The sequence below is a fragment of the Mus musculus genome, chromosome 1, assembly GCF_000001635.26.
Source record: "Mus musculus strain C57BL/6J chromosome 1, GRCm38.p6 C57BL/6J".
NCBI classification, from domain to species: Eukaryota; Metazoa; Chordata; class Mammalia; order Rodentia; family Muridae; genus Mus; species Mus musculus.
The window spans coordinates 127,793,096-127,820,201 of NC_000067.6; the positions used below are offsets into that span (position 1 = coordinate 127,793,096).

Here is a 27,106-nt window from a genome sequence, read left to right on the forward strand (position 1 = left end):
ATATATTTGAGACAGGGTCTCTCTAAATAGTCCCAGCTGTCCTGGAACTCTCTGTAGACCAGGCTGGCCTCAAACTCATAGAGATCTGCCTGCCTCTGCCTCCTCTTGAGTGCTGAGATTAGAGGTGTGCGCCATCACACCAACTCTCTTTGCCTCGTATTTATAAGCAACTGTTGTTCTGTAGTCGTATGAGGTCTAACAGTCCAGAGTTCTCTTAGTGCTGTATTTATTCTGAACATCTAATACCATTTTTATCTGGCAGGCTTATCTTCAGCAGACTCAAGAACTGGTTTTACTTGAAACCATAATGCTACAAACACTGGGTATGTGTGCTTATATCATTTTGTGTTTACTAATGCAGTATCCTAAACAAAAATTTCTAGAATAGCTTCCTACTGAAAGTTGTTTGAAACTACTTTGGAATGAAATAGTACTGCTTGTTCTTTCTAAGTAGCCATTTTTCCCATCTTTGTTTTAGCATAACTTAGTTGAGAGGTGCCCATGGCTTCAGTGTGACAGGTTTCACAGTGGCAGCTCTGCTTCACTGTGCGTTGCACAATGATGTTAAATAGTTCTTAGTACAGTGCTGGTGGTATGTACACATAATATCTGCAGTCCTGGTTATTTAAACATGATGTAGCAATTATTTGAGTGAATTTTGGTAATAAGCAAACTGGTTAAGAATGTTAGACTTATCTAAAGTTAAGTGACCTAGAGAAGCACCTAGCAAGTCAAGATCAAATAAATACAAGCTCTGGGAAGATCAGAATTTAAATCTACAGGTTTCTGATCACCTTGTAAACTTGAGACAGTTTCCTTACCAGTTACACTTCCATCTTGCACATATGGAATAAAGACTGCTTTATATAGCAAAATTTTCTTTTATTTCAGTTATTTCATTCTCAAATATTAAATAGAAATATAAATAAAAACAGGAATGGTGGTACATGCCTTTATTCCCAGCACTGGGGAGGCAAAAACAGTCGGCTCTGTTGAATTTGAGAGTAGCCAGGTCTACGTAGTGACCCTGTCTCAAAAAGACAGACAGACAGACACAGCTACATGTGCTGAAGATTTTTATTATAAAGGAAGTTTATGTAAAACACGTGGATTAAGTTTTATTAAAGGCACAAAGTGAAAATATATTGCCTCTGAGTCCACCTATTTGTCATTATTGTCTTAATTACAGTATTTACATGAATTTGTAAAAACTTAACAGACATTGGAGAGTTACATTATAAAACATAAATTTATTTTTATGGTATGAAGGCGTCACATAGGAGCTGTAGGTGGGAGTCAGGTAGAACTCTCAGCTACTGTGCTGTGGAGGCTGTGTTCTGTCCTAGGCCACTGACGGTCATTGTCAGTAAATAGTATGTATGCCTTATGACACACTCTTACACATGGAGAATGGATGTCTGATATTTAAGTGTACATAAGAAAACAGATCTCTTTAGTTGAAATGTTACTCTGCTAGTTAATTGCAGGAGAGAGATAAATAAAATATGCCTTTATAAACTCCGATTACTCATAAATTAGACTTTTACTTGGCATTCTAAAAATACTAGATAATAAAATGTAAGAGCTGATTGGATAGTCATTGGAAGCTTCCCAGCACTTCCTTGGGTGTTTGAAGATATTTAGAAACCATGTATAGCATAGCTCGCTGTGCACATGACTCTCATTAGGAGATGGAGCTGTACCCCTTTGATTTCGCAGTACAATTAAGACAGCTGTAGTCATTAAACTTCTTTGGTGCTGCTGTTGGCAGCAGGTATGTTTATGAAAAACATTTTCCCACATCTTTTCAAGCAAAGATTTTTTTTTTTAATGTTAAAGAGATAATACATAAACTTCAGCCATGATAAAAATTATTTGATGATTTGAACATAAGCCCAGATGAATTAAAATCTTAAATTTTAGATCAAATTGTCCTTGTTTAAATAATTGTCTATTTTCCTATTGAGAAATGAGAAACTAGTTACTGTTTATTCTGGAGGGTAATACATATGTCAGCAATAAGAAGCTTTAATGTTGGCTTTGGAATCCTCTTAATACTGACGAGTGTAGTAGACATTTATGATTGTATGGCGAGCCGCATTGCTCAGGCAAGTACTGTAGTGGTAAGTAGTTGGGAAAAAAAGTGCTTTTCATTTCAGGTTTTGAGATCACCATTGAACACCCACACACAGATGTGGTGAAATGCACCCAGTTAGTAAGAGGTGAGTGGTCCCTCAACCATCTGGGATGAGTGGTGTGCTTTCTTTCCTCTAGGACTGGTATGGATATTGTGGATTCTAGCCTTATGTTGGGTTTTATTAAAAAGTGCAAATGTCATTTTGAAATAGTGTTCAGTATCTTAGTCATCTACTTCTGTCTGTTTTTTCCAAGTACATTTGGTTGCATTTGTGTGGTAATGGAGAAAACTAACAACTCTCATGCCGTTAGACCTTCTATGAGCAAGAGCCCTTCCCACGGGCTGCCAGTGTTGCTTTTCTAGTTCCCATCTGGATTGCTTATGGTGCATCGCAGCTTCTGGGATCTGCTTCTGTGCTTTTGGTCCTTTTGAAAACAAAAATCAGTGGTTTTGGTCTCTCACAGGGGTTTTGGAGAGAGAGAGAGAGAGATCACATACTTAGTATTTATCTTAACAGTCTCAGTCATTCTAAATTGAATTCATTTTACTTCTAGATAGCATTTTATTTTGAAAAAAAAAAAAAAAAAAAAAAAAAACAGCTTTGGAAAGCAAGCCCAGAGGCTTCAAGCCAGCATCTTTGCTAACAAAGTAGAGTTCTAAGACTAGGAACACACATTACCAGAGAATCACTTTGCAAAATACAATATTTTAATTATGGTTCCTATTCTTCACAAGCATATAAATATACTTTGTAGCACAGTTGCTTCCCTAGTTACAGTAAAGTATCAAATCAAATAGCAATTAGCTGTACGTGTTAAGAAAAGCATATAGGCTGGTCTCATTGAAAGAAAAGCATATAGGCTGGTCTCATTGAAAGAAAAGCATATAGGCTGGTCTCATTGAAAGAAAAGCATATGGGCTGGTCTTATTGAAAGCTTCAAAGAGTAAACCAGTCTGTGCAAGTTAGCAAACCACATAATTTGCTCTAAATCAAGAGCCTAAAGAACAATGAAGAAAGACATTAGTGTGTGTTTAACAAAGATATTACTTACTAAGGTACTGCCTTTAAATAAGGCTGGATTTTAAACAGATACTTTACAGATTTGATGTATTCCCACAAAGTTTTGGGGTTTTTTGTTTGTTAGTTTTGTTTTGATGTTCTATTAAAGTCTGATATCCTGAACCTTGAGTGCAGGATACTGTGTGTGTGTGTGTGTGTGTATGTGTGTGTGTGTGTGTGCGCATGCATGTGTGTTTGTTCCTTCATTCGTTCCTCTGACTCAGCTTTGAGGTGGCTGTACTTCCTCCCTTTAAAGATTTTCTTTTATCTTCACTGTCTTTGTTCTCTTTGCTCTGTTACAACTTTGAACTAACAAGAACACTTTACATTCCTTCCTGTATTGAATTTAGATACGTTCCTTAGGAAACATGATACCACAATTGAGTTTTTATTATTGTATGGAGGTTTTGGTTGGGTGGTGGTGGTGGGTAGATATGATTTGTGCGAAACCCTCACTTCCCACTCCAGATGAGACAGTTGCTACTTTGCTGCACAATTGACTGATGTCATTTTACCAGGGACCTTTCACTCTGATCTCTCCTTCCCTCCCCACCAGGAAAGAATACCATACTTAAGTCACACTGCCTCCAAGACCTCTGGTGCTCTGACAGTCTTCCTTAGCACAGCTCTGCCAGACCCAATCCCTTTTGTTAAACCTTCCCTTGATGATCACATGGGGCAGCAGGGATCACAGGTGCCAAGAGTGAAAACTAGGAGGGGAAAGAGTTTGGGGCCTTGAGGGTGGGGCTTGGGGCTGCCAGGCTAGTGATTTTTGATCAGAAGGGGTGGGGGCTGGTCAGGTCTCTGTGGGAAGAGCATGGGGTAGGGGAAGGGAAACCGTTTAGTATCTTATGGAACTAGTTAAAAACTGCTTTCCTGTTGGGGACCAGTGTCGGAAGCACTCCTCCTAGAATAATCCTCTTTCTAGGTTTTATCTCTAATGGAGTCGATAAGTTAAAAAATTAGTACAGTGGAGTTTCCTATACTCTGTTAATATCTAATAACAATATATAATAACATGATAAAGAACTGAGATTATGTTCTTAGAAGTTTGGGGTGGGGGTTGTTTTGCTCAATTTTGAAGGAAATATTTAAGCCAGCCTAAATATAATGACAGGATTAAGTTTGGCGGGCTACTCTTCATATTTGGTATTAGACTTCAAAAATCTTTTTCTTCTTCTTCTTTTTGTTTTTTGTTGTTTGTTTTTTTGTTGTTTTTTTTTTTTTTTTTAATCCAGGAGAATGCTTTATTTCAACTTTTAGCTGACTAGATGCTTAACTTAGTAACAAGTTTAGCCCTTGTAACTGGCTAGCTAAAAGCAAATCGGCTTGTTTCTCAGATCTATGGGGGATAGCAAGAAACATTTGAGTGAATGTTGTTGAAGATTTTCAGTAGTATAGAAAATGATGGCGCTCTTGTGATATTTGTAAGTAGTAAGTAAAATTTACTTTTTGTGTACAAATCTTTGATGTTGTATTGAGAGTTTTTGTGATGTTGACATGTTGAAGCTGATGATATTGTCTTCGTTCTTCTTTCTTTTCTTACAGCAAGCAAGGATTTGGCACAGACATCCTATTTCATGGCTACCAACAGGTTGTTATCCTGACCCTCTTTGTTGCACTGTTGTAGCACACTATAGCTTCCTTTAATGCAGGGCCCCCTCGACGTGTCTCTTGCCCTTGTTGCAACAGGAGACTGGACCATCTACTGTGGTGGTACCTTCCTGGTTGCTTTGCGGTGTATTGTACAAGGGACTTTGGGCACAGAGGGGTTAAATGCACACTGTGAAGTGTAGTGGTGCTTTCTGGTGGCATATTCTCGATTTGTGAGTGCATAAGTCTAAACTTGGTAGCCTGAATAGCAGCTAAAGATTACACAGAGCTAAACTTAACCTAGAAACTTGGTAAGTATAAAGCTATTTTTAGTTTACAATTATAGTTAAATGACTTTTTTTAATTTTCACATTGATCCAATCTTTTAGAATAATTGCTAAAGTTTAAGTAAAATTTATGTAATTTTGGACTTGTTCCAGATAATATTCCTAATAGTAAATTAGAAGTAGTCAATTATTATCGGTGCTTAGGTTTGCAGAGATGCAATCTTTATTTTAAAAGTCCTGCTTTTCCATTTATATAAAGTAAAAATGTAGTGTGTGTTTGTGGCTTTTCAGTAATTGTTTCATCTACTCTAAACTAGAATAGTTTGAAGGAGCTATAAAGTAAATGTATAATTTTGTTCTGGCTTGATATTAAAGGTTGAACATTTTTTAAGTGGGCACTGTGGAAATGAGAACTGAACTAGCTTTTTGAATTAGCAAAACTTTGGTTAGTCAGCTAGACATGGTGGTATGCCTGTCATCCCAGACTGGATGGTGGAGACAGGAAGATCAGAATTTCAGGATTACCATTTACTACATACCAAGTTTAAGGCCACTTTGGGCTACATGAGACCCTGTCTCAGAAACTAACAAAAAAACTTTATTAGAAAAGCTAGCCTGTGAAATGTCACGTGCCCAATTTTTGGTCCATGATGAGAAGTAGAGATGGCATTTATTAGTATTGCCCTGCTCTGAGCCTTGAACTATGTTGGCATAAGGTAAGTTCTCTTTGAGAGTTTGCTGTAAGGGACATAGAAATGGACATGAGCGGGAACTGTTCATTAAGCCATATCAAATGGTCTCATCTTTGATTGTGATATTAAAATTGCTCTGTTTTATAAAGTCTTTATATGTGTGTGTGTTTTAAAAAAAACAAAACTAACACAAAGAGTGGTTTAAGAAGTTATACTTTGTGTATGGTGATTGTTGTAAATATGCTTTTTCATTTATATAATACTTTGTTAGGTTTTAAAACAAAATTATTAGTATTAATCATAAAATTAAAATATTAATATACTACTGAGGAGTGAAATGAGGAAAGTTTAATGATCTATAACTTTTATTACATTTTTCAGTAGTGTTAGCTATTAATAGAATATCATGTAAAGAAAAACACTTCTGATTTTCTGTTTGCTTTTGTCTTACTGGCAAATGTTTTTCTTTGTTTTACATATTTTGAATTTCTATGGCCCTCCACTTTTAAATCTGCTCTACACCAGTTTGCATCTTACGACCTTCTGTCTTCAGTACAAACCCACAGTGATAGCATGTGTATGCATTCATTTGGCTTGCAAATGGTCCAATTGGGAGATTCCTGTGTCAACAGATGGAAAGCACTGGTGGGAGTATGTGGACCCCACGGTTACCCTAGAGCTGCTAGATGGTAAGCATCGGTCCTCCCCTGTGTGTGTGGAAAGGATGCTAGAACCTTCTGTGTATACTCTGCCCGACTGGAGCAGTGGACAATTCTGCTCAGTACACATGGACACCATAGTAGCACTGTGGGACACAGGTCATACTTGTCTAACTGCTTATAGTTGGCCTGTGCCACTTGGAAAACAAGTTTTTTGTTTTGCTTTGCTTTTTTAATTCTTCCCCTTGTGGAAGCTCTGTGTGTGTGTGTGTGTGTGTGTGTGTGTGTGTGTGTGTGTGTGTGTGTGTGTATGTGTGTGTGTAGAGAGAGAGAGTGTGTGTGTGTGTGTGTGTGTGTGTGTGTGTGTGTGTGTGTGTGTGTGTAAGATTTGTGCAGGAAATTTGAGGCAAAACATCTTCATCCACACTTGACCCAAAAATATCTGGTCATTTGCTCCATTTGCTGGAATTAGGAGAAGTTGTTCTTTCAGAGGAAGAAATAGAGTTCCCAGCATTGGGTTTTATTTTATCCAGACTTGCTAAAAAAAGCTCCTGAAACTAAACACAAAACAATCTCGGAATTACTGAGGAAGTTCCACCCAAAATTCATGGTTGGTTTAGATTTTGGTTGATGGGGACTTTTAGCAGTTTTACAGACTGATCTTGGTGGCGGTGATGATGCTGTCATTGTCAGGTGCTGGACGTTGAGCCCAGTCGCGTAAGCACTGGGCAGTACTCTGCCTCTAAGCTGTACTTCATCTCCTCACAGGCTGAGTCTGGTTGTCATTTTTGTGTGTTCTGCACTGAGATATTTTGTGTTATCTTACTTGTTGCTGTCACTCTTTAACACTTGCCTAGGCAGGGTGACAGGAAGACTTGCTGTTTGCTCCAAAAGCCAATGACTATGCAGTCTCAGGGCTTGAGTCTATTGTGACAGATTGGCTTGACATGGCTAATACAGATGATAATCTGGCTCTCTTGACATGTTTGCCATTATCAAAAACAGTTTTTTTAGGTGATAAAATTATAATTTAAATAATGATACAATTTTAATCCCAAGCTTAAGACGGATAAAATTCTGACCAGAGTAATTCACTGGCACAGTGTTCATTGCTGGGCAGTGAGACTGTTGGAGTTTCCTTTTTTCTTGTAAACATTGAACACCTTGAAATAATTTTAACCTTAAGGAAATTTGCAAAACAATATTTCCAGAATCCTTACGCTAACTTTACTTGATTTTTGTTGTTGACATCTTTCTTATATAACGTTTATAAAGATTAGGAAATTAATGCTGGCATAATACTGCTGATTAAACCTTGTTGTATTTAGATTTCCCCACTTTTCTCTGGTATAGAGTCTTATGTTCTATTTGTGTCCAGTTGAAATATCCAAGTGATCGCCTCCAAGTTATCAGGACTCACTCTTAAATCTCTCCTAATGTGAAGAATAATATGTGACTTGACAAAGTGATTCCAAGTTTGTCTGTGGTTTCTCATTGTTTGGGTTGAGTGTTCTTGGCAAGAAAGCTGTAGAAGGTTGTGCCCTGCTTCTAAAAGCATGGAACCATGGTTGTGTAGTGTTTCTCACCACCATGCTGGTTACATGATAAGTGATGCTATTGAGTTCTCCATTGTAAAGCTATTCTTACTCATCATAATTAAGCATGCTGGGGAAAATACCTTTAGCGCTATACAAATGAATACTTTTCTCTCAAACGTCTGCCTACTGATTTTAAAGAACCCATCAGTAGATCTTTTCTACATTAAGCATTGCTATATAGTTAGTTTACCTGGTAGAGATTCCTACTACCATCCTTTTCAGGAGTTTTATTTTCTAAGTAAGCAAATGAAATTTGGGGAGGGTTTTTGTTTTGGTTTGGTTTTTTGGTTTTTTTTTTTTTTTTTTTTAATAAGAATTCAGCTTTGAAATACCAGTTGAATGTTGTGTCTGTGTATCCTAAAGACTGACTAGAAATAATAATGAAAGGGCTGACCTCTTAGGACCCTTTTAAATATTGCCTACTTGAGAGAGGTTCACATCCTAAAGGCATAGTCTAAGCTTTAAACTTAAATTTTATTTTTAGAACTAACACATGAGTTTCTACAAATATTGGAGAAAACGCCTAGTAGGTTGAAGAGGATTCGAAACTGGAGGGTAAGAGAATCGGCAGGATTTAATTAACAAAAATATTAGTTTGCCACTCATCTAGCAACTGCCTATCAAATGGTTTGAAATTGGATGGTTAAATGCTGTACCACTTCTGAGTACATTGTACCACACATAGACTGCAGAAGCTTGCAGTTGCTCAGCTTCTGTGTACAGGAGCGCTCACTCTCTTTCTCCCTGCTCCCACCCCCCCCCCTTTTCTTTTTTTAATTCTCTGTAATGTTGGGGAAATTCCCTTGTTTCAAGTGAGGCTAAAGCCTACACAAGTTACTGTCTCAATTCCTGGGTTAGGATAGAACTGTATATCTATTTCTCCAACCATAGAGCCTTCTTCCCCTGCATTCATTTATTGCCATAGAACTTGGAATTCAGGTAGATTTGTTTCCATGAACTTCCTTTAGAGTTTTACAAGCAAAGACATTTGTGTTAAATCCCTTTGCTGTCATTGTTTCTTCTATTTTTCATTTAACTAGGCTATGGCTAAGAAACCAAAAGTAGATGGACAAGTATCAGAGACACCACTGCTTGGTTCATCTTTGGTCCAGAATTCTATTTTAGTAGATAGTGTCACTGGTGTACCTGCCAACCCAAGCTTTCAGAAACCATCAACATCAACGTTCCCTGCTCCAATACCTCTAAATTCAGGAAGTACTTCTGTTCAAGATAGCCGTGCATCTGATAATTTATCAGTGCTAGCAGCAGGAATGCCCAGTACCTCATACAGTTTGTCATCACACCAAGAGTGGCCCCAGCATCCAGATTCAGCCAGGACAGACCCAGTGTACACACAGAAACAGGAGGCCACTCTCTCTGGGAGCCAGTACATAAGCTTCCAGCAGGGACCTTCAATGGCACTGCATTCTGGATTACATCACAGGCCGGACAAAGTTGCTGATCATTCATCAGCTAAGCAAGAATATACTCACAAAGCTGGGAGCAGTAAACACCATGGTCCCATACCTGCTACTCCTGGAATGCTTCCTCAGAAAATGTCTTTAGATAAGTACAGAGAGAAGCGGAAGCTGGAAACCCTTGACGTGGACACAAGGGATCACTATCTAGCTGCCCATGCAGAACAGCAGCACAAGCATGGGCCGGCTCAGGCAGTCACGGGCACTTCTGTCACTTCTCCCATCAAGATGAAGCTCCCCCTCACCAACTCGGACAGGCCTGAGAAACACGTGGCAGAGAAAAAGGAGAGGAGTGGATCACTGAAGCTCCGCATTCCCATCCCCCCGCCTGACAAAGGTCCCAGCAAAGAGGAGCTGAAGATGAAAATCAAAGTGGCATCCTCGGAAAGACACAGCTCTTCTGATGAAGGCAGTGGGAAGAGCAAGCACTCAAGCCCACACATCAGCAGAGACCACAAGGAGAAGCACAAGGAGCACCCTGCCAACCGCCACCACAGCAGCCACAAGTATTTGCACATGCACAGTGGAGGCAGTAAGCACACAGCGGATGGAATGCCTCCCACGGTGCTCAGGAGTCCTGTGGGCCTGGGCCCTGAAGGCGTCTCCTCCGCCTCCAGTGCAAGGAAGAAGCTGCATAGCAGCGAAGCCTCCCACAACCACCACTCCAAAATGAGCAAAAGTTCCAAAAGTGCAGGTAGTTCATCTAGTTCTTCCTCTGTTAAGCAGTATCTATCCTCTCACAGCTCTGTTTTTAACCATCCCTTACCCCCTCCTCCCCCTGTCACATACCAGGTGGGCTACGGACATCTCAGCACCCTCGTGAAACTGGACAAGAAACCAGTGGAGCCCCACGGTCCTGAGGCCAATCACGAGTACAGTACAAGCAGCCAGCATATGGACTACAAAGACACATTCGACATGCTGGACTCGCTGCTAAGTGCCCAAGGAATGAATATGTAACCTTTGTTTAGGTCAACTTTTCCTTGCCTTTTTAATTTAAAAATGGTTGGAATGGAAAACGCCCTCCTGGTCCGGCGGTGGTGCCACTGCTTCCATATTTGTAAGTGCTGCTTTGTTCTTCATTCTGAAAGAAGAGATGATAGTAAACAAGCCTATCTCCACATACGATAGTGTTACCAGGACTGTAACCGCATGGAAGATGCAGCTGAGAACATTAGGATGAATGGCTGGCTGCTGCTAGGAGCCTAAGCTGCTTCAAGCTTCTCTTATTTATGATTTGAATATTGTAGCTGTTTTTTGTTGTTGCTTGGCTTTGAATGAGTGTCAGTTGTTTTCTTTTGTGTATTTATACTTGTATGTATGGTTTGCATGTCTCAGTGATAAAGGGATAAAACAGTATACTGACAGCTGTTTACAAGAAAGTGGAGAAAAATGTACATACATTTTTGTATGTTTAGATATTACCATAAATACTCAGGATTGGAGCTGCTTGTAAGAATAACAATATACAGAATAACTTTATTTTCTCTCGTCAGAGTCCATCACTAATCTAAAACACAAGTGGCACTTTTTTTATGTTAACCTTAATTAAACTCTAGGCCTTACTGGAAGCCGCTGAGGGGACACTTCACTACTAGACGGGAATGTGGTGCCATGGGTGGTCCTTAACACTGGGAAGCACTCAGTTTGCCTTCAGAGGTCCTGACCAGATTGGCTGCAGAATCAGCCGTTGATTTCTGAAGGCTTGAAGAGGAAAACACAATAAAGTTTACATACTCTTGATGTGAAGTGCATTTAAATGTTTGTTGGCTTGTTGCAGTGCTGTAGAAAGCAGCTAATAATTGGTGTGAGGATGACTGTGACTTTGCTCACAGCAGCTCCCAGTGAAGATGAGTCCATTTCTTCAGGAACGCTGACACTACAGATTCTAAGAGTGAACAGGGGTCACTTTTCCTTTAGCATTGCAGTGACACCATAGTCTTGAATATACTCTTCCCATGGAGAGAGAGAGTGAGTGTGTATGTGAGAGAGAGTGTGAGTGTGTGGGTATGGGTGTGAGGGAGAGATACCATATTTCTTTTTCAGGTAAATGCAGTCTTCCTTATAAAAATGAAATTAAACCTATGCTCTCTTGATTCTTTTATATTCTAACAATAAATAAAAAAGAAAAGATTGCTGACTGTGCATTGTACCTGTATTTATAGCTTATGGTCATTATCAGGAAAATGTAAGGAAAAAGGCCAGCCTCAGGCAAGCCACTGCTGGGGTTTTACATGCTGGGGTTTTACATGCGTTTGCACGTCTTAGTAGGTTCTCATTGAGGTAATGCTTGCACTGTCACCTGACGCCTTGTCAGGGGATAGACTGACTTGTCTAAATTTTGGTATAAGCACCAATAGTATGGCTCTTGTCTCTTGCCTAACCTTGAATTTATTTCTGTGGTAAGTCTTAGCTGTTGAGTCTCTTAAGATGGGTCGGGTTCAACTTGTATTGAATCACAAGTTTTCCTCTGTATATGAAATGTTTTGTTATAAAGCCACTGATCTGTGCACAATTGTAATTTTATTCAAGTATGTTGTGGTTGTAAATATTAGAGTTGAGCCTTGTACTCTACTTTTATTTAGCAGTTATCCCATTTGCCAGTAGCTATTTGTTTTTTAAAGAAAATTGTTGATTATTTTGTCAATGTTATTTGAACCTGGGATGTCAGGAGCTTCTTTGTGGGAACTCAGCCTAGCAGGCTAGTCCTCACTCTGTTCTTGTTTCATTGGTAATCTTTGTTACTATGTGATTTTTGTTGCTGTGGTATACTGTTGTATCATAAACATGATGATTTTGATACAGTTACAGTTTTACCGTGGTACATTTCCAAGAACTAGCATAGGATTTAAACAGAGTACAAGGCGAGGGAGGGAAGGGTTTTGTTCTTGGTGATTTAGATGTGAAACCTCAACAGAGCATCATGTGAATTGACATGAGGTGGTCGTGCTACTGTATCATTGGGAGTGACCCAGGAATTTTAATCAGCCTTTGTAAAGAGTATCCAGAGACGTAGCAAACTTATTTTCAGTATGACATAGAAAACAATGTGAATATTTAAGGTCTGGGACTGTAGTTAAACTTCACTAAGGATTTTCAGAAATGTGTTGTTTTTTGTTTGTTGTTTTGTTTTTTAGATATGGGAATAAAGGTAATTTTGTTGAATCTTCATTGGTGCTAATGATGGACAGTTAAACAGATAGTGTCTACGCTGTGGATAAGTACACTTAGTGCTTCCAGAACTGACTTTGAAATGCTGTGTATTCACTTCTCACTCTGTAAATGTAATTCTTTACAATGACTATTTATTAAAAGGCAGTCAGTGTGATTTTTACAGGATTGTGTGAACTATTCAAACTCTTCAACCTCAGAACAAGATGCTAAAACCACAATGGGGGAAAATTCATGACTCCTTGTTTCCTGTCCACTAAGGAAAACCCTTATAATTCATATCACCATGAATTTGCTTAAATGATCTTGTTTGCATAACATAGTTCATTTGCATGGTCCCATTAGACTCTACCAAAGAAAAAAGACTCAATAAATGGACATTCTATTGTGAGTCTTATAAGTAGCCATAAATAACCAAAATAGTATCAAACTTAGGTGTGAAATTTCACATGTGCATAGTACTGTTAAGGTGATAACATTTTTTGATGAGTTTTTTAATACTTGAAAATGATTAAAAAGCATTCTCTTTACATCATCCTATAAAAGAGTGACTCATTCTTAAGGTGTTTCCCTAGGTTTGCCACCTTGTTGCAAAAGCACATTGTAATCAGAGGCTTCCTGTCTACCTCTCTCAGCTAAGTTTCTAAAATCAGTATGTGCTTCCTAAATCTCTGCCTTAGCTACTAACACAAGCTGTCTTCAGAACCAAAGCAGAGGAGTGTTTGTTTTGTGGGAGCCTTCTGGAGGCCTGCATTACAAACTCAGTGCCAGTGCCCACTGGTAGATAAGGCCCCACATGTCTCCTATGGAGTAGCAGTGAAGGCTATAGTGCCAGTCCTGGGTACGCTTCAGAGCACTAAGTACTCAGCTTTAAAGATGTCTCGTGTGGTACTGGGTGGTTTCGTGAGCGCACACTTTGTGCCAACAGATAGTAATTATACAGAACTCCCAAACATTTGGACCTATCTGTTCCCTATGAAGTAAAAACAGAACAGGTTAGGATTTACTTTAGAGAACCAGTTTGAAATGTCATTAGTCACCAAATACCTTGCCTTAAGATGTTTCAAGAAAGTGTATTTTCTTACGATTTAAATTCTGATTTTATTTGCATTATATAAGCCGCTGCCTATTTAGTGCATGGGTGCAACATGATTTGTTGGTTGGATGACTTAAGGCTCCTGCATTATGGAGATGGCTTATTTTGATAACTTCTCAGAAAAAGTCTCTGGTTTGGAATCTTTGAGATGAGACATGGTCTTCCTCTATAACAAGGAAAAGGGCTGACTGTAATTAATTCTCCTGTCTCCACCGGTGCCTGGATCCGTGATTCTTAACTTGTTCTCAATCTTATATAAGCAACAAGTACTTAAAACTTAGATGTAATTTGCCAGAAGATTCTGAGGATTTTTTTGCTGAGAAAAATCTAGAAGCTCTTAGTAACCAAGGACCCTTGACTTCACTTCTCTAGACTCAGCAGTTTCCCCTGCAGGAGCGTTTCCCAGGAGGCAGTAGAACCCACTCACCACATTTTCACAGGAGAAGAGGCAGCCAAGCCCACACTAGAAGACCGGGAGTTGATTGGGTTTAATTCCATGCCTGTTGGTTTGAGGTAGGCAGGTTGAAACATCTGTACTGACCAGAGGCAGAGTGCATTCCCGTTTTCCCTCAGTACTTGATGTTGAGACAAGTGTGCAGGCACAGCTGTAATTAATGCAGGCCAACCGACACTTGGAGGGCAGCTTTGGCCTAGACAGAAGCCAAGTCAGGTGCTCGTGGGAAACTTCTTAGTCGGTGATCTTGGTACTACGAGCTCTGAGTGTGTTCCATTATTTCAGTTTTTGAAGTGTGCTTTGTGAGTCCCCTTTTCTGGTTTATAACCATCTCTCCTGCCTGGTATGTTTCTCGAGGTGTGCTTCATGGCGGAGCAGCTCTAGTTGTGTAAACTGACATCATCCTTCACTGCAATTCCGTAATCTCAAGTCAATCTGGGAACTCCGTAGTTTGTTTTGTTTTCAAGTTTGGAGAGGAAGCCTCACTTAAAATCCTCCAGCCCACAAGTTGACTTAGTAGTTTGTGTAACCTGCTCTGTCCGGTAGTAAGTAGCTTCTCTTGATTAGGAAAACGTCCCTGGAGTACCATTCTGTTATGAACGGTGGAATTTGAACACTCAAAAATCCTTGTGGATAATTGAATGAAACAAGAAAATGTGTATATTGGCATGAATTAGCCATTGAATTTCAGCTTCTCGTTACATAAGGAATATTAATAAAGTTTGTTTATTGACAACCAAATCCAAGGCTGAAACATGTTTTAAGTTTATGTGAATCCAAAATAACAGGTCTTGGGAAAGTGGGAAGTCCGCCGTGATTTAATTTTTATCTTTTCTAGGAAGGATTCAACTGGAATCAGTGCTTTACTTTATAATGTTACTTCAACCTGACAATAATAACCACAGAGAAAGGTGGGGATTTTGTGCCTTTTTTTTTTCTTCTTCTTTTTTTTTTTTTTTTTTTTAATGTGTAGCCCAGGCTGGTGGGCCTCGAATTCACTTGGAACTGGCCTTGAGCTAGTAACCAGCTTCCCCAAGTGCAGATACGCAGCACTACATCTGACTTACTCTGCCTTTTAAATATTTATTAAATACTCACCAGTTTTCCAGTGCTTTCCACTTGAAAGAGAATGAAAGCTATTCATGATTTTAATAAAGTAGGATTAGGAAGTTTGCTTAGTAAATACATATAATGTATATGTTATAGTATACAAAGTAGAGTAGATTTTATGCACTTTATAGTAAAATGTATTTTTTAAGCATATATATGTGTGTGTGTCTCACAAATTTGTATTAGCATTGACATATGAAATCAATTTTTTTTTCTTTTTTTTTTTTTCCTTTGGTTTTTCAAGACAGGGTTTCTCTGTATAGCTCTGGCTGTCCTGGAACTCACTTTGTAGACCGGGCTGGCCTCGAACTCAGAAAATCTGCCTGCCTCTGCCTCCTGAGTGCTGGGATTAAAGGCGTGCGCCAACATGCCCGGCTCGTGAAATCAATTCTTAATACTGGGAATTGAGTAGGGCTGGGTACAGGTTGCTCAAGCACCCCACCTTTGGCCTATCTCAATAAAAAGGCATCCACTTGGCTGGGTGTGTGTGGTGGTGCACACCTTTAGTCCCTCCCAGGACTCCGGAGGCAGGTGAATCTCTGTTTGAGGCCTGATCTATAAAGTGAGTTCCAGAATAGCCAGGGCTTTATACAGAAAATATAGCCAGGGTTTTATACAGAAAAACATTTTTTTAAGCCATCCTCTTTTCTTATGCATAGTTATCCTTGGCCTCCAGTCTAAAAGAAGCTTATTTTAAACCTTTCCAGGTCTGCTTTAAGCTTTCAAGCCAGTCTCTAAAGACAGCTCTTCTATTTTGTTCTGTTTATTTGGGGGTTTGTGGGGGAGGAGGGCGGCTGCCACCACACCCTTACAGAGGTGGAGATTCTGTCCACCATGCAGGCAGTGTGGCAAGCAACTGCACCTGCTGAGCCATCTCACTGACCTTTCTTTACAGATGAATTTAACCACCACATTTCATAATCTGGGATGTGCTGACAGCAGCAAAAAGAACTAAATAAAGTGGTGCTGTGGAGTACTGATTAGGCATAGACTTTGTTGGCTTAAAGTTTACAACTCTTCGAATTGGTTATTTTATTTATTTACATTTCAAATGTCCCTCTTCCCAGTTTCCCCTCTGAAAGCCCCTCATCCCATCCCCCCTCCTTTGCCTCTATGAGGGTGCTCCCCCACCCACCCCCGTTCCCACCTCACCCCTCTAGCATCCCCTTTCACTGGGGCAACAAGCTTTCACAGGACCAAGGGCCTCCCCTCCCCTTGATGAGACAGTCCTCTGCTACACATGTAGCTGGAGCCATGGACCCTCCATGTGTACTCCTTGGTTGGTGGTTTAGTCCCCTGGGAGCTTGGGATGAGGAAGGTGGTCTGGTTAGTTGGTACTTGTTCTATGGGGTTGCAATCCCCTCAGCTCCTTCAGTCCTTCCCCTGACTCTTCATTGGGGTCCCTGGGCTCAGTCCAATGGTTGGCTGTGAATATTGGTCAGGCTCGGCACAGCTTCTCAGGGGACCCCGATACCAGGTTTCTGTCAGCAAGCAGTCATTCTTGGCATCAGCAACAATGTTCGCTTTAGTGACTACAGGTAAGGCAGTCTCTGCATGGCCTTTCAGTCTCTGCTGTTTGTTTGTTTGTTTGTTTGTTTTTTCCTCAGCATTTACTTCAGATAGGAACAATTCTGGGTTTAAAATTTTTTAGATGGGTGGGTGGTCCCATCCCTCAATTGGGGGCCATGCCTAACCTCTGGATATGGTCTCTACAGGTTCTATCTCCCCTTTGTTGGGTATTTTGGCTAATGTCCTCATTGGGTCCTGGAAACTTCTGCTTTAAAATTAGTTAATTCTTGTAAGTGAAGCAGGTATGGAAAAAAGACCAACCTAGGAAGGAAGGGAGTTTGGGGTGCATGGTGAGATTAAGTGGATTGTGACCTCACAGCTACCCATCCTACAGAATGCACATCAAGACCTGCTACTATGGCGTTTCAAGAGAGGGGAGTATGTGTCAAGATAGACCTGCACCCTTCCACTCTGAGCTCCAGAACCCCTGCCTCATGACAGCCTGGTTTAGTGCTAAGAAGTGTTCAACAGTACTAAGCCCAAGTTATCATTGATGACTGTGGACTTAGAACTTGAGGCTGGGGAGAGCTCTGAGAAGTGCTTGTAATACAAGCGGGAGAACTGGAGTTTGATCCCCAAAAGACATTTAAAATTTTAAAAAGGCTAAACTGATTCCCCAAAATTGGGACTCTGACCTCTCCATGTACTCTAGCATGAACACACATATACAATGATAAAATTCTAAAACTGCACTGGCCCATGATATGTGTTAGTAATTGTCAGTGCTGGGAGGGTAGACCGGAGCATCTCTGGCTCGACAACTAGTTAGTCTAGCCTGCTTGGTCAGTTCTAGACCAATGAGAAACCCTGTCTCAAAAACCAGGTAGATGGCAGCTGAGGATTAACAACCAAAGTTGTCCACATTGGCACCTGCAAGCCAACACACAAGAACCTAGGAGCTAACATTCCTGTATTTGAGCTTGACCACAGAGTGTATAGGAAGATTAAACAATCTGCCAGACATGGTAGCATATGCCTTCAATGCCCACATTTACTGTGATTATCTAAAAATGGAGGCAGTTGGATCCCTTGAGCAAAGAGCATGGAGGGAAACTGTTAGTGCTAAGTGGAGAATAGATAGCTTTTTATACCATTGAAGGGCACAGAATCATGAACTGGACTTGTGTCTTTGATTTATTTCAGTAAAATAGAGTATACCTAATACCATTTCCAAACTGAATCCATAGAAGGTATTGAGGGAAGGGAGATGTCTAACTTGTGTAAGACTGTAGAGATCTTAATTTCTCTAGACTAGTATAACCTTGAGTGTGTGTCGTAAGAGACTGGCACTGGGGACTTTGCTCACTGTTGTCTACTGTACATTTTGAGACAGTCTCTCACTGACCTCAGAGCTCACCAATTGGCTATACTGACTGGCCATGATCCCCTATGGTCCCTCTTGCCCTGCCTCAGCCCTGGGTTACATAAGAGCGCCTCCTCGCCTGGCTTTTCAGTGAGTGTTGCGGGTCCAGACACAGTCCTTCATGCTCACACGGCATCCTGCCTCCCAAGTACTGGGAATGTAGGTGTGGACCAGGACTCCTGGTCAAAATTATACTGATTTTTAGTCCTGGTGCCATCCAAGTAAAATAAGAACTGGTCACCCCTTCATATTAAATATGCAAAAATAGGAATATGAAGGGAAAAAATGAAAGGCCAAGCTTGAAGTCACAGGTTGGCCACAGGAAAATCTTTACACCTCTCCAGGCTGCATTTCTCAAAAACAAAAATGTAGTTTGACTTTGACAAAGACTGATACTAGTGTAAGATATACCTACAAGATAGCCGGGCATGGTGGCGCACATCTTTAATCCCAGCACTCAGGAGGCAGAGGCAGGCGGATTTCTGAGTTCGAGGCCAGCCTGGTCTACAAAGTGAGTTCCAGGACAGCCAGGGCTATACAGAGAAACCCTGTCTCAAAAAAACAAACAAAACAAAAAAAGATGATATACCTACAAGAGTGGTAGGGAGGTAGACAGGGCCTCATGTAGTCCAGGCTGGCCTTGAACTCAGTAGAGGATAACCCTGAACCTTATCCTTATTATTGAACCTGATCCTTATGCCTCCATCCACCTCCCAAGTGCTGGGATTAAAAGTACTTAGCACTCTGTATAGGTACACACTCTACCAACTGAGCTCTGTGTGTGTGTGTGTGTGTGTGTGTGTGTGTGTGTGTGTGTGTGTGTGTGTGTGTGTGAGAGAGAGAGAGAGAGAGAGAGAGAGAGAGACCTCAAGTGTGTGCATGAGTGATTCTGTGTGTGTATGCACACACTCGCACACAAGTTTCTTAGAGATTAGACCTAGACATGGATCCTGCTACTGAGCCCTGCACCTGCCCCGGTCCTACACCCACAGCTGCTTTATTGTTGAAGCATTCTTAGTTTGTAGTGGATGTCTTTAAATGAATCAAAGAATATAGTCTTTAACAATAGCTCTCAAGCTTAGAAAAAGCATCAGAAGTACCATACCAATGTAAAAGGAGTTATGATTCAAACAACTTTTAATGGTGTTTAGAAACAAAAATATTTGAGCTAGGCAATGGTGAGTGGTTGTCCATGCCTTTCCCAGCATCTAAGAGGCAGAGGCAGGTGGATCTCTGTGAGTTCAAGGCCAACCTGGGCTACAGAGTGAATTCCAGGACTACACTGAAAAACCTCCATCTTGAGAAACCCCAAAAAGGAGGAGGGAGGGAGGGAGGGAGGGAGGGAGGGAGGGAAGATAATCGAATGAACTCGCGTGGGGGTGGCCCCAAGCAAAGTAACCAGATTCTGTAACAAGTTTACATGCTATCCTGACTCCCGCTAGCAGATGGCAGGGTTTTTGTCCCCCTAGCTATGAGCTTTTAGTTAGTTCTTCCCGTGAGTGCAACAAAACATGTGGCTAGGAAACTATAGGGAAAGCAGCCTGAGTTCTATGACCATACCTTAAATAGTGAAAAGTATTTGAAAAAATTCTTTAAGACAATCTAAGACCATAAAGAATTTGAAAGAAAAAGAGCAGGGCAGGCAAGTGGTAAATCTCAGCAGCCTGTGGGAGGAGGGAGGTGGTGAAAGAAAGTGAGACCTTCTATGGGGGAGGTGGCAAGTTGCTGTGGAAATGTCAGGCGGGGTTGTCACGGTTTCTATTGCTATGATAAACACCATGACTAAAACTGTCAGCTTCTACTGCTATATCACCATCTTCACTGAAGAAGTCAGGGCAGGAACTCAAACGGTAAGAACCTGGAGGCGCGTGCTGATGCAAAGACATCGTAGGAACCATGCTTTCTGGCTTGCTCAGCTTCTCTCATCGGTCACTAAGAAAAAGCACTGCATTCAGACTTGCCTACAGACCAAGCTTACAGAGGCATTCTCTTAGTTGAGATTTCCTCTCTGGTGACTCTATTGTATCAAGTTGACATAAAACTAGCCAGTACAGGGGTTTTCAGAGAAACCTTCATGTGAAAGCATCAAGGAAAGTATTAAAAACTACAAGCCAGGCAGCAGTGGCACAGCCTTTAATAAGTACTGGGGAGGCAGAGGTAGGTAAACCTCTTGAGTTTGAGGCCAGCTTGGTCTATCTATAGAGCAAGTTCTAGGTAGTACAGCCAAGGCTACACAGAGAAACCCTATCTCAAAACCCCGAAAACCAAACAAAATGAAAGGAAAATACAGAGAAGCAAAAGAAAAAGTAATGAGTTGGGTTTTTTTTCTTAAATACTGATTTTTTTTTAACCTATGTAGAAGTACTCTTTAGTTCTGAGCCATTTCTCCAGCCCAAAAGTTACATTTTTTAAAACTAAAATTCAGAAAAGCAAGCAGGCTTAGCAGTGAAGATCTGTAAGCAGCTGCCCCGCTTCCTGAAGACTTCTGTGTTCACAAAGAATTCAAGGAGCACCTTAGCTCCTCTTAAATGTCCTAAGGTTCCTGAACTCCAAGGTTATCATGAGATAACGGGAAATTCCAGCTTCTTGGGCTTCATTGCTCCAAAGCCTGATCTCAAAAGTGTCATGTGTGTACACACATACACACACATACACACACACACACACATTTCTGACAGGTTGGCTACACCATCACAGTCTGCATTCCCTAGACTCACCCTACCTTCCCAACTTCCTCCAGACTTCTTTTGCCAGAGTTAAGTCATGGGTGGCTGAAGGGATAACTCAGTGGTTAAAATGCTTGCTGAACAAGCTTGAGGCCTAAATTCAGTCACTCCCTCCACCCACCCCCATCCCCACAACCATGTTGGACTGGAGCTGGAGGGATGGCTCTGCAGAGTTAATGGCATGTACTGCTCTTACAAGGTTCCTGGCACATACATCAGGGGGCTCACAACTCCTGGGAACTCCAGTTTCAGGGCATCTGACATCATCTGACCTCTGAGGACACCTGCATTCACACGGTGTACATACACTCAGGTACACATTTAAAAAAATGTTTTTTTTTAAATTACTGGGGGGAGATGGCTCAGCAGTTAAGAGCACCGACTGCTCTTCCAAAGGTCCTGAGTTCAATTCCCAGCAACCACATGGTGGCTCACAACTATCTGTAATGGGATCTGATGCCCTCTTCTGGTGTGTATGAAGACAACTACAGTTTACTCATATAAATAAATTTTAAAAAATTAAAAATAAAAATTACTAGGAAAGTAGAGCCAGGAGCCTAGGATCACCCCAAGCTTGCTATCCAGCCTATCCAGTGGGTGAGCTCCAGGTCCAGTCTCAAAAAATAAAATAGACAACAGAGGAAGACACCAAAGCCAACCTTCGATTTACATATGTGCACACACAGACACACACACACAGAGTATCAGGCAAAATGTGTGTCATTTATTTTAAACCTAAAAGGAACTTAGCTGGCTGTGGTGGCTCATGCCTTTAATTTCAGCACTCTGAGGTAGAGGCAGGTAGATCTCTGTGAGTTCAAGGCTAACCTGGTCTACATAGCAAGTTCCAGGACAGCCAAGGCTATGTTGTGAGATCCTGTCTCAAAAAAAAAAAAAAAAAAAAAGAAGAATATGAATCAGTAGAGATAGTTTTTGAGCAGTCAAAATTGTAACACTGGAATGGGGTTTTTGGTAGTTTTCTTAGTATGAAATTGTTCACATGCATATAGGCAGATGTGCCTGAAATTTAAGGTCAGTACATAACTAAAACTTTCCACTAATGCTGCAGGATCTGGTTAAATAGGGCTGGGTTGGATTTACAATAGGAAAACAAGTCCCTTAACCATCATTCCCCACAGCAAAGCAATGGTTGGGGGTTTAAAGTGGGAAGTCGATGTGTGCTCACTGGCTTCTCTTCAGGAAGGAGTGCTTCAAGAGCTGGAGAGCAGAAGGTCTCTCATGCTGGTCCCTAAGAGGAAGAAAACACATTAGAAGCAGCACACGGTGACATGACCACTACCAAGATCTGCAGGACTCTGATGTAGATGGAAAAGATGGAGGCACAGGAGCTGAAGAGATCAGTTCAGGAATTAGGATCGTTTGTTGCTCTTGCAAAGAATCATAATTCAGTTCCTGGTACCCAGGTCAGGTGTCTCAGAACCACCTATAATTCCAACACCGGTATCCACACACACGGCAGGCGCACTCACACACACACACACATACACACACACTAATTAAAATAAAGATGGCACAATTATTGACAGTCCAATGGACTAGCTTGAGCCCCAAGTCCAGTTTTTAACTATAACCTGAAGCTAGTGGCCCAAACTTTGCTCGCCTGTGAAATGGGAATTAATAACAACACCTATAGACTGGGACTGTGGGTTAAAGTGCTTGTCTAGCATACACAAGGTCCTAGTACTTCATACTTTGGACTTGGTTGTACTCCCCTGTAATATAGTATTTAGGTGGAACCAAGCAGATCAGAAATTCAAGATTATCCTTGGCTAAGCATGGAATTGGAGAACTTGAGACCATTGTGGGCTACATGAGACCTTGTCTCAATTTTTAAGTTCTTTAAAAACAAAAACAAAAACCTAACTCATTGGAAGGATTAAATATCTAGCTTTTAGGGATGTGTGTGTTGGGGGGGGTTGTTTTGTTTTGTTTTTTTCAAGATGGTTTTTCTGTAACCCTGGCTCTGTAGACCCAGGCTGGCCTAGAACTCAGACATCCACCTGCCTCCTCCTCCTGAATGCTGGGATTAAAAGTATGTGCCACCACTGCCCAGCTAATATCTAGCTTTAAAAAAAAAAAAAAAAAAGGTGGTAGCTTTTTTCAATTAAAAACAAGGCAGGCCCTACTTTTTGGTTTTTATCTTCATTATTTTGAGACAGGACTTTGCCAAGGAGCCCAAGCTAGTGTAGAATTCACTGTGTAGCCCTGGCTGGCTTTGGATCTATAATCTTCCTGCCTTAGCCTCTTGAGTGCTGAGATTACAAACATATTCCACCATACCTCCGTAGGCCTGACCTTTCTACTGTATTTTTATTCAGTCTATTTAAAGTGTAATTACATATAGTTAAAAATTCACACCTTCATGGGTTACAGGCAATACGGTGGTGGTGGTGGTGGTGGTGGTGGTGGTGGTGGCATTTTATTGACTTTTAGAGTTGGACAAGCAAGAAAATGCTCAACAGTAAAGGTCGCTGCTGCCAAGCCTGCAAGCTGAGTTCAGGCCCCAGAACTCACGTGGTGGGAAGGGAGGAGAGAACCAGCTCTATAAGTTATCCTCTGACCTCCATGTACGTGCTGTACTGAGTGTGCACGTCCATCCCCCAGCCCCAACACACATAAATGTAATAAAACTTCTTAAGAGCTGAGAGTTTAAGCTGGAAAGTGGTGGCACTCACCTTTAATCCCAGTATTTGGGAGACAAAGGGCAGGTAGATCTCTTGAGTTCAAGGTCAGCCAGGGCTACATAGAGAACCCCTGTATTATTATTATTATTATTATTATTATTATTATTATTATTATTTATTCAGAATTTAAAAGACCTTTAAAAGTGGGTATTTATACTCTTTGGGTGTGTCTGTTTGTTGAGACAGGATTTCATCCATCCCATGCTGGCCTTCAACTTCTGATCCGTCTACCTCCATCTCCCAAGTGCTGAAGCTACAGGCATCTAGCCTGCCCAGTTTATGCAGTGTGGAGATTGAATCAGGGCTTTGAGCATTCTGTGCAAGCACTCTGCCAACTTACCTACATCCCCAGCCCCTGAAACAGAACTTTGAGTGGGCCACAGATTGTGAAAGGAATAGCTTCTTTGGGACTCTAGGTATCTTCTCCTTTGGCTTTCTTACCTGGTCAGGCACAAACGCACGAAGTCCGCAGCAGGTTCTGAGAATCGGGCAGGTAGAGGAGGCATTAGGCCTCTGTGGGCTCCAATGTAGAACATGGCTGCCATCCTATCCATGGAAGCCAAAGGAGGCTTCCCTGTGGCCATCTCGAACACGGTGCAGCCAATGCTCCATATATCTGATTTCCTTCCATAGCCAGACTCATTGATGACCTCCGGGGCCATCCAGTATGGAGTCCCACGCATGGACTTGAGCATGTCACTGTGGGTACCATTTAAGCCTGCCCAGGCCAAACGCTTGGCACAGCCGAAGTCAATCAACTTTATTATTCCCGTTGGCATGAGCATGACGTTGTTCCCTTTGATATCTCGATGTACCACACAGTTGTCATGGAGATAGGCAACACCTTGCAGGATCTGTCTTGTGTATTTACAGAACACCATCTCAGGCAGTGGCCCAAAGCGGTTTATTATACTAGAGATGGAACCACCAGGGACAAATTCCATGAAGATGCTCAGAGTGTTCTCCTCCAAGCACGTCCCTAGATAAGCTACTATGTTGACATGCTTCAGTGCCTTCAGCAAATCCACTTCCTCCTGCAGTTTCCGGTATTCCTTCTCGGTAGCCAGTTTATCAGAAGTATCCAAGGCCACCTGTTTTACAGCTATTAGCTGCCCTAGGCTGGTGAGCCCACAGTATACCTACAAACAAGCCAATGTGTGCAATTAAATTTAGACTAGAAAGACATGTTCAAAGGTGTCTGTCCTTCACTTCCCAAACACTTTTTGTCCACTTCGTCATTCCATCCCTAGATGAATGACACATAGTTAAGCTAAGTCCTGCATTCCAGGGAGCCAAGATGGTAACCAGCAAGCATGATGAACAGATAGCACACTGAATTATAGTCACATGATTAGATTATTACAAACTCTGCCTTCATCATTGCTTAGCCATCTATTTTTAGTAAGTTACATTTTTTCCTTGCTTGTCTTTTTTTGTCCTTTCTCTCTCTCTCTCTCTCTCTCTCTCTCTCTCTCTCTCTCTCTCTCTCTCTCTCTCTTTCTTTCTTTCTTTCTTTCTTTCTAAAGCTGGGCATCTTGTCACATGCCTTTATCTCAGCACAGGGGAGGCAGAAGCAGGGAACTCTGTCAGTTCAAGGGCAATTTGGTCTATACAGTTCCAGGTCAGCCAGAGCTCCACAGTGGGACCCTGCCTGAAATTTTGTTTTTATTTTTATTTATGTCATTACGTATGTATCTTATGTAGATGTATTTCTGCATATGTGTCTGGTCAGAAGAGGGTGTTGGATTACCTTGAGTTGGAGTGATAGGTAGTTATGAGCGGCCCAAGTGTGGATGGATGCAGGGAGTAGAACTTAGGTCCTCTGGAAGAGCAGGAAATGCTTTTAACTGATGAGCCCTTCTCTTGCTTTTTAAGACAGAGTCTCATGGAGCTCAGAATGCCCCGAATTTACTTTGTAGCTGAAGATCATCTTGAACTCCTGATCCTTCTGGCTCTATCTCTGGAGTGCTAGGATTACTGTGTGAATCACTACACACAGCAGTTGTAAGTGTGTGTAGGTGTGTGTGTACATGGAAGCCAGAAGTTGACATTGGATATCTTTCTCAATTGTTTCTCCTCTTTATTTTTCTTTTTTTTTTTTTTTTTTTGAGACCTACAGCTCTCCAGTTAGCTTAGCTTAGCCACTGAGCCCTGGGGATCCTCCAATCCCTTCCTGCCCTGTGCTGAGATTACAGTGCACCCAATGGCACCGAGTTTCTATAGAGGCACTAAGGATCAAACTCAGGTCTCCATGTTTGCACAACAGGTACTTTTTGAACTGAGTCATCCCTCCAGCCCCTCAAGTATGATCTTTCATTAGTTTTTCTTATCTATAATACTGACATAAACATTTGCCTCACATATTTCTCTGATGAGAATATCAGATGCTGGCTGGGATGCCCCTCACCAAAAGAATGCAACAGAGCCAAGTCAGATCTAAAGCTCTCCAGAGTGAGGAGGCAGGACCTGCCAGTCACCCCATAATGTGCTCTGGGGTTTTTGTTTTGTCTCACCTTGTGTATTCCTGAAGGGTCCCTAATTAGACACTCTATGGTCTGTCTTAAGGTCAGTTTGTTTGTTTGTTTGTTTGTTTGTTTGTTTTTCAAAACAGGAGTTCTCTGTGTAGCCTTGGCTGTCCTGGAACTAGCTTTGTAGACTGGTCTAGAACTCACAGAGATCCACTTGAGTCTGCTTCCTGTGTGCTTGGAATAAGGTAAGTCTTTACTTCATCTGTCTAATCATATACTCTTTAGACCACCAAAACTTTAGGGAGTCATTTCTGCGACTCACAAAACACAAAAGAACAACATTTGAGTTTGCCCCATGGTAGTGAGTGTCCCTGTCTCCAGTGCTATGTTGAACCACTAGAGGGAAAGCTTTTTTATCCAATGGGCTCGTGATGAGAGTTAGTATTGACTGTCAACTTAACAGAGTCTAGATTTGTCTAGGAGACACACATCTGGGCATGCACGTGAAGGAATTTCTAAATTAGGTTAACTAAGGTACGAAGGCCCACCCTAAATATGTCTGGAACTGTTCCAGGGGCTGGGGCCCTGGGCTGAACAGAAAGGATACCGTGAGCTGAGCACCTGCATCCGTCTCTCTCTGTTTCCTGACTGCAGATGCCCTGTGAGCAGCTGCCTCAAACTCCTGCTGCTGTGGCTTCCCCACCATGAAGGACTGTGCCCTTGACCTGTGAGCTGAATCAGCCATTGTTTCTGGAAGTTGTTCTTGCTGGGTGTTTTATGGAAGTGAGGAGAAGAATAGCTAGTCCAGAGGGTGGACTTGGAGTGATGAGAGGTTAGAACAGAGGGTCACCGCCCAAGAGTAGGGACCAGGGCAGACCTGGGAGACATTAGCATTTCAGCAGGAGCAGTAGCTCCTGAAGAAATGGAGCTCCTAAAACCT

At 41.5% G+C, this 27,106-nt stretch overlaps 2 protein-coding genes across 2 annotated transcripts in view; one reads left to right on the forward strand and one right to left on the reverse strand.

The window, feature by feature from the left end:
• The window catches only part of Ccnt2 (cyclin T2), a 30,674-nt gene extending 18,932 nt beyond the window's left edge, over positions 1-11,742 (forward strand). The window contains exons 4-9 of the mRNA NM_028399.1: positions 263-323; positions 2,160-2,222; positions 4,746-4,791; positions 6,295-6,458; positions 8,511-8,581; positions 9,067-11,742. Of these exons, the coding sequence (NP_082675.1) occupies positions 263-323; positions 2,160-2,222; positions 4,746-4,791; positions 6,295-6,458; positions 8,511-8,581; positions 9,067-10,464 (1,803 nt within the window). The 3' untranslated portion in view covers positions 10,465-11,742. The remainder of the gene's footprint in view (positions 1-262; positions 324-2,159; positions 2,223-4,745; positions 4,792-6,294; positions 6,459-8,510; positions 8,582-9,066) is intronic.
• Positions 11,743-20,384: 8,642 nt separating this feature from the next.
• The window catches only part of Map3k19 (mitogen-activated protein kinase kinase kinase 19), a 41,547-nt gene continuing 34,825 nt past the window's right edge, over positions 20,385-27,106 (reverse strand). Inside the window, exons 13-14 of the mRNA NM_011737.2 lie at positions 24,140-24,837; positions 20,385-22,242 (exon numbers count right to left, since the gene is read on the reverse strand). Of these exons, the coding sequence (NP_035867.2) occupies positions 22,176-22,242; positions 24,140-24,837 (765 nt within the window). The 3' untranslated portion in view covers positions 20,385-22,175. The remainder of the gene's footprint in view (positions 22,243-24,139; positions 24,838-27,106) is intronic.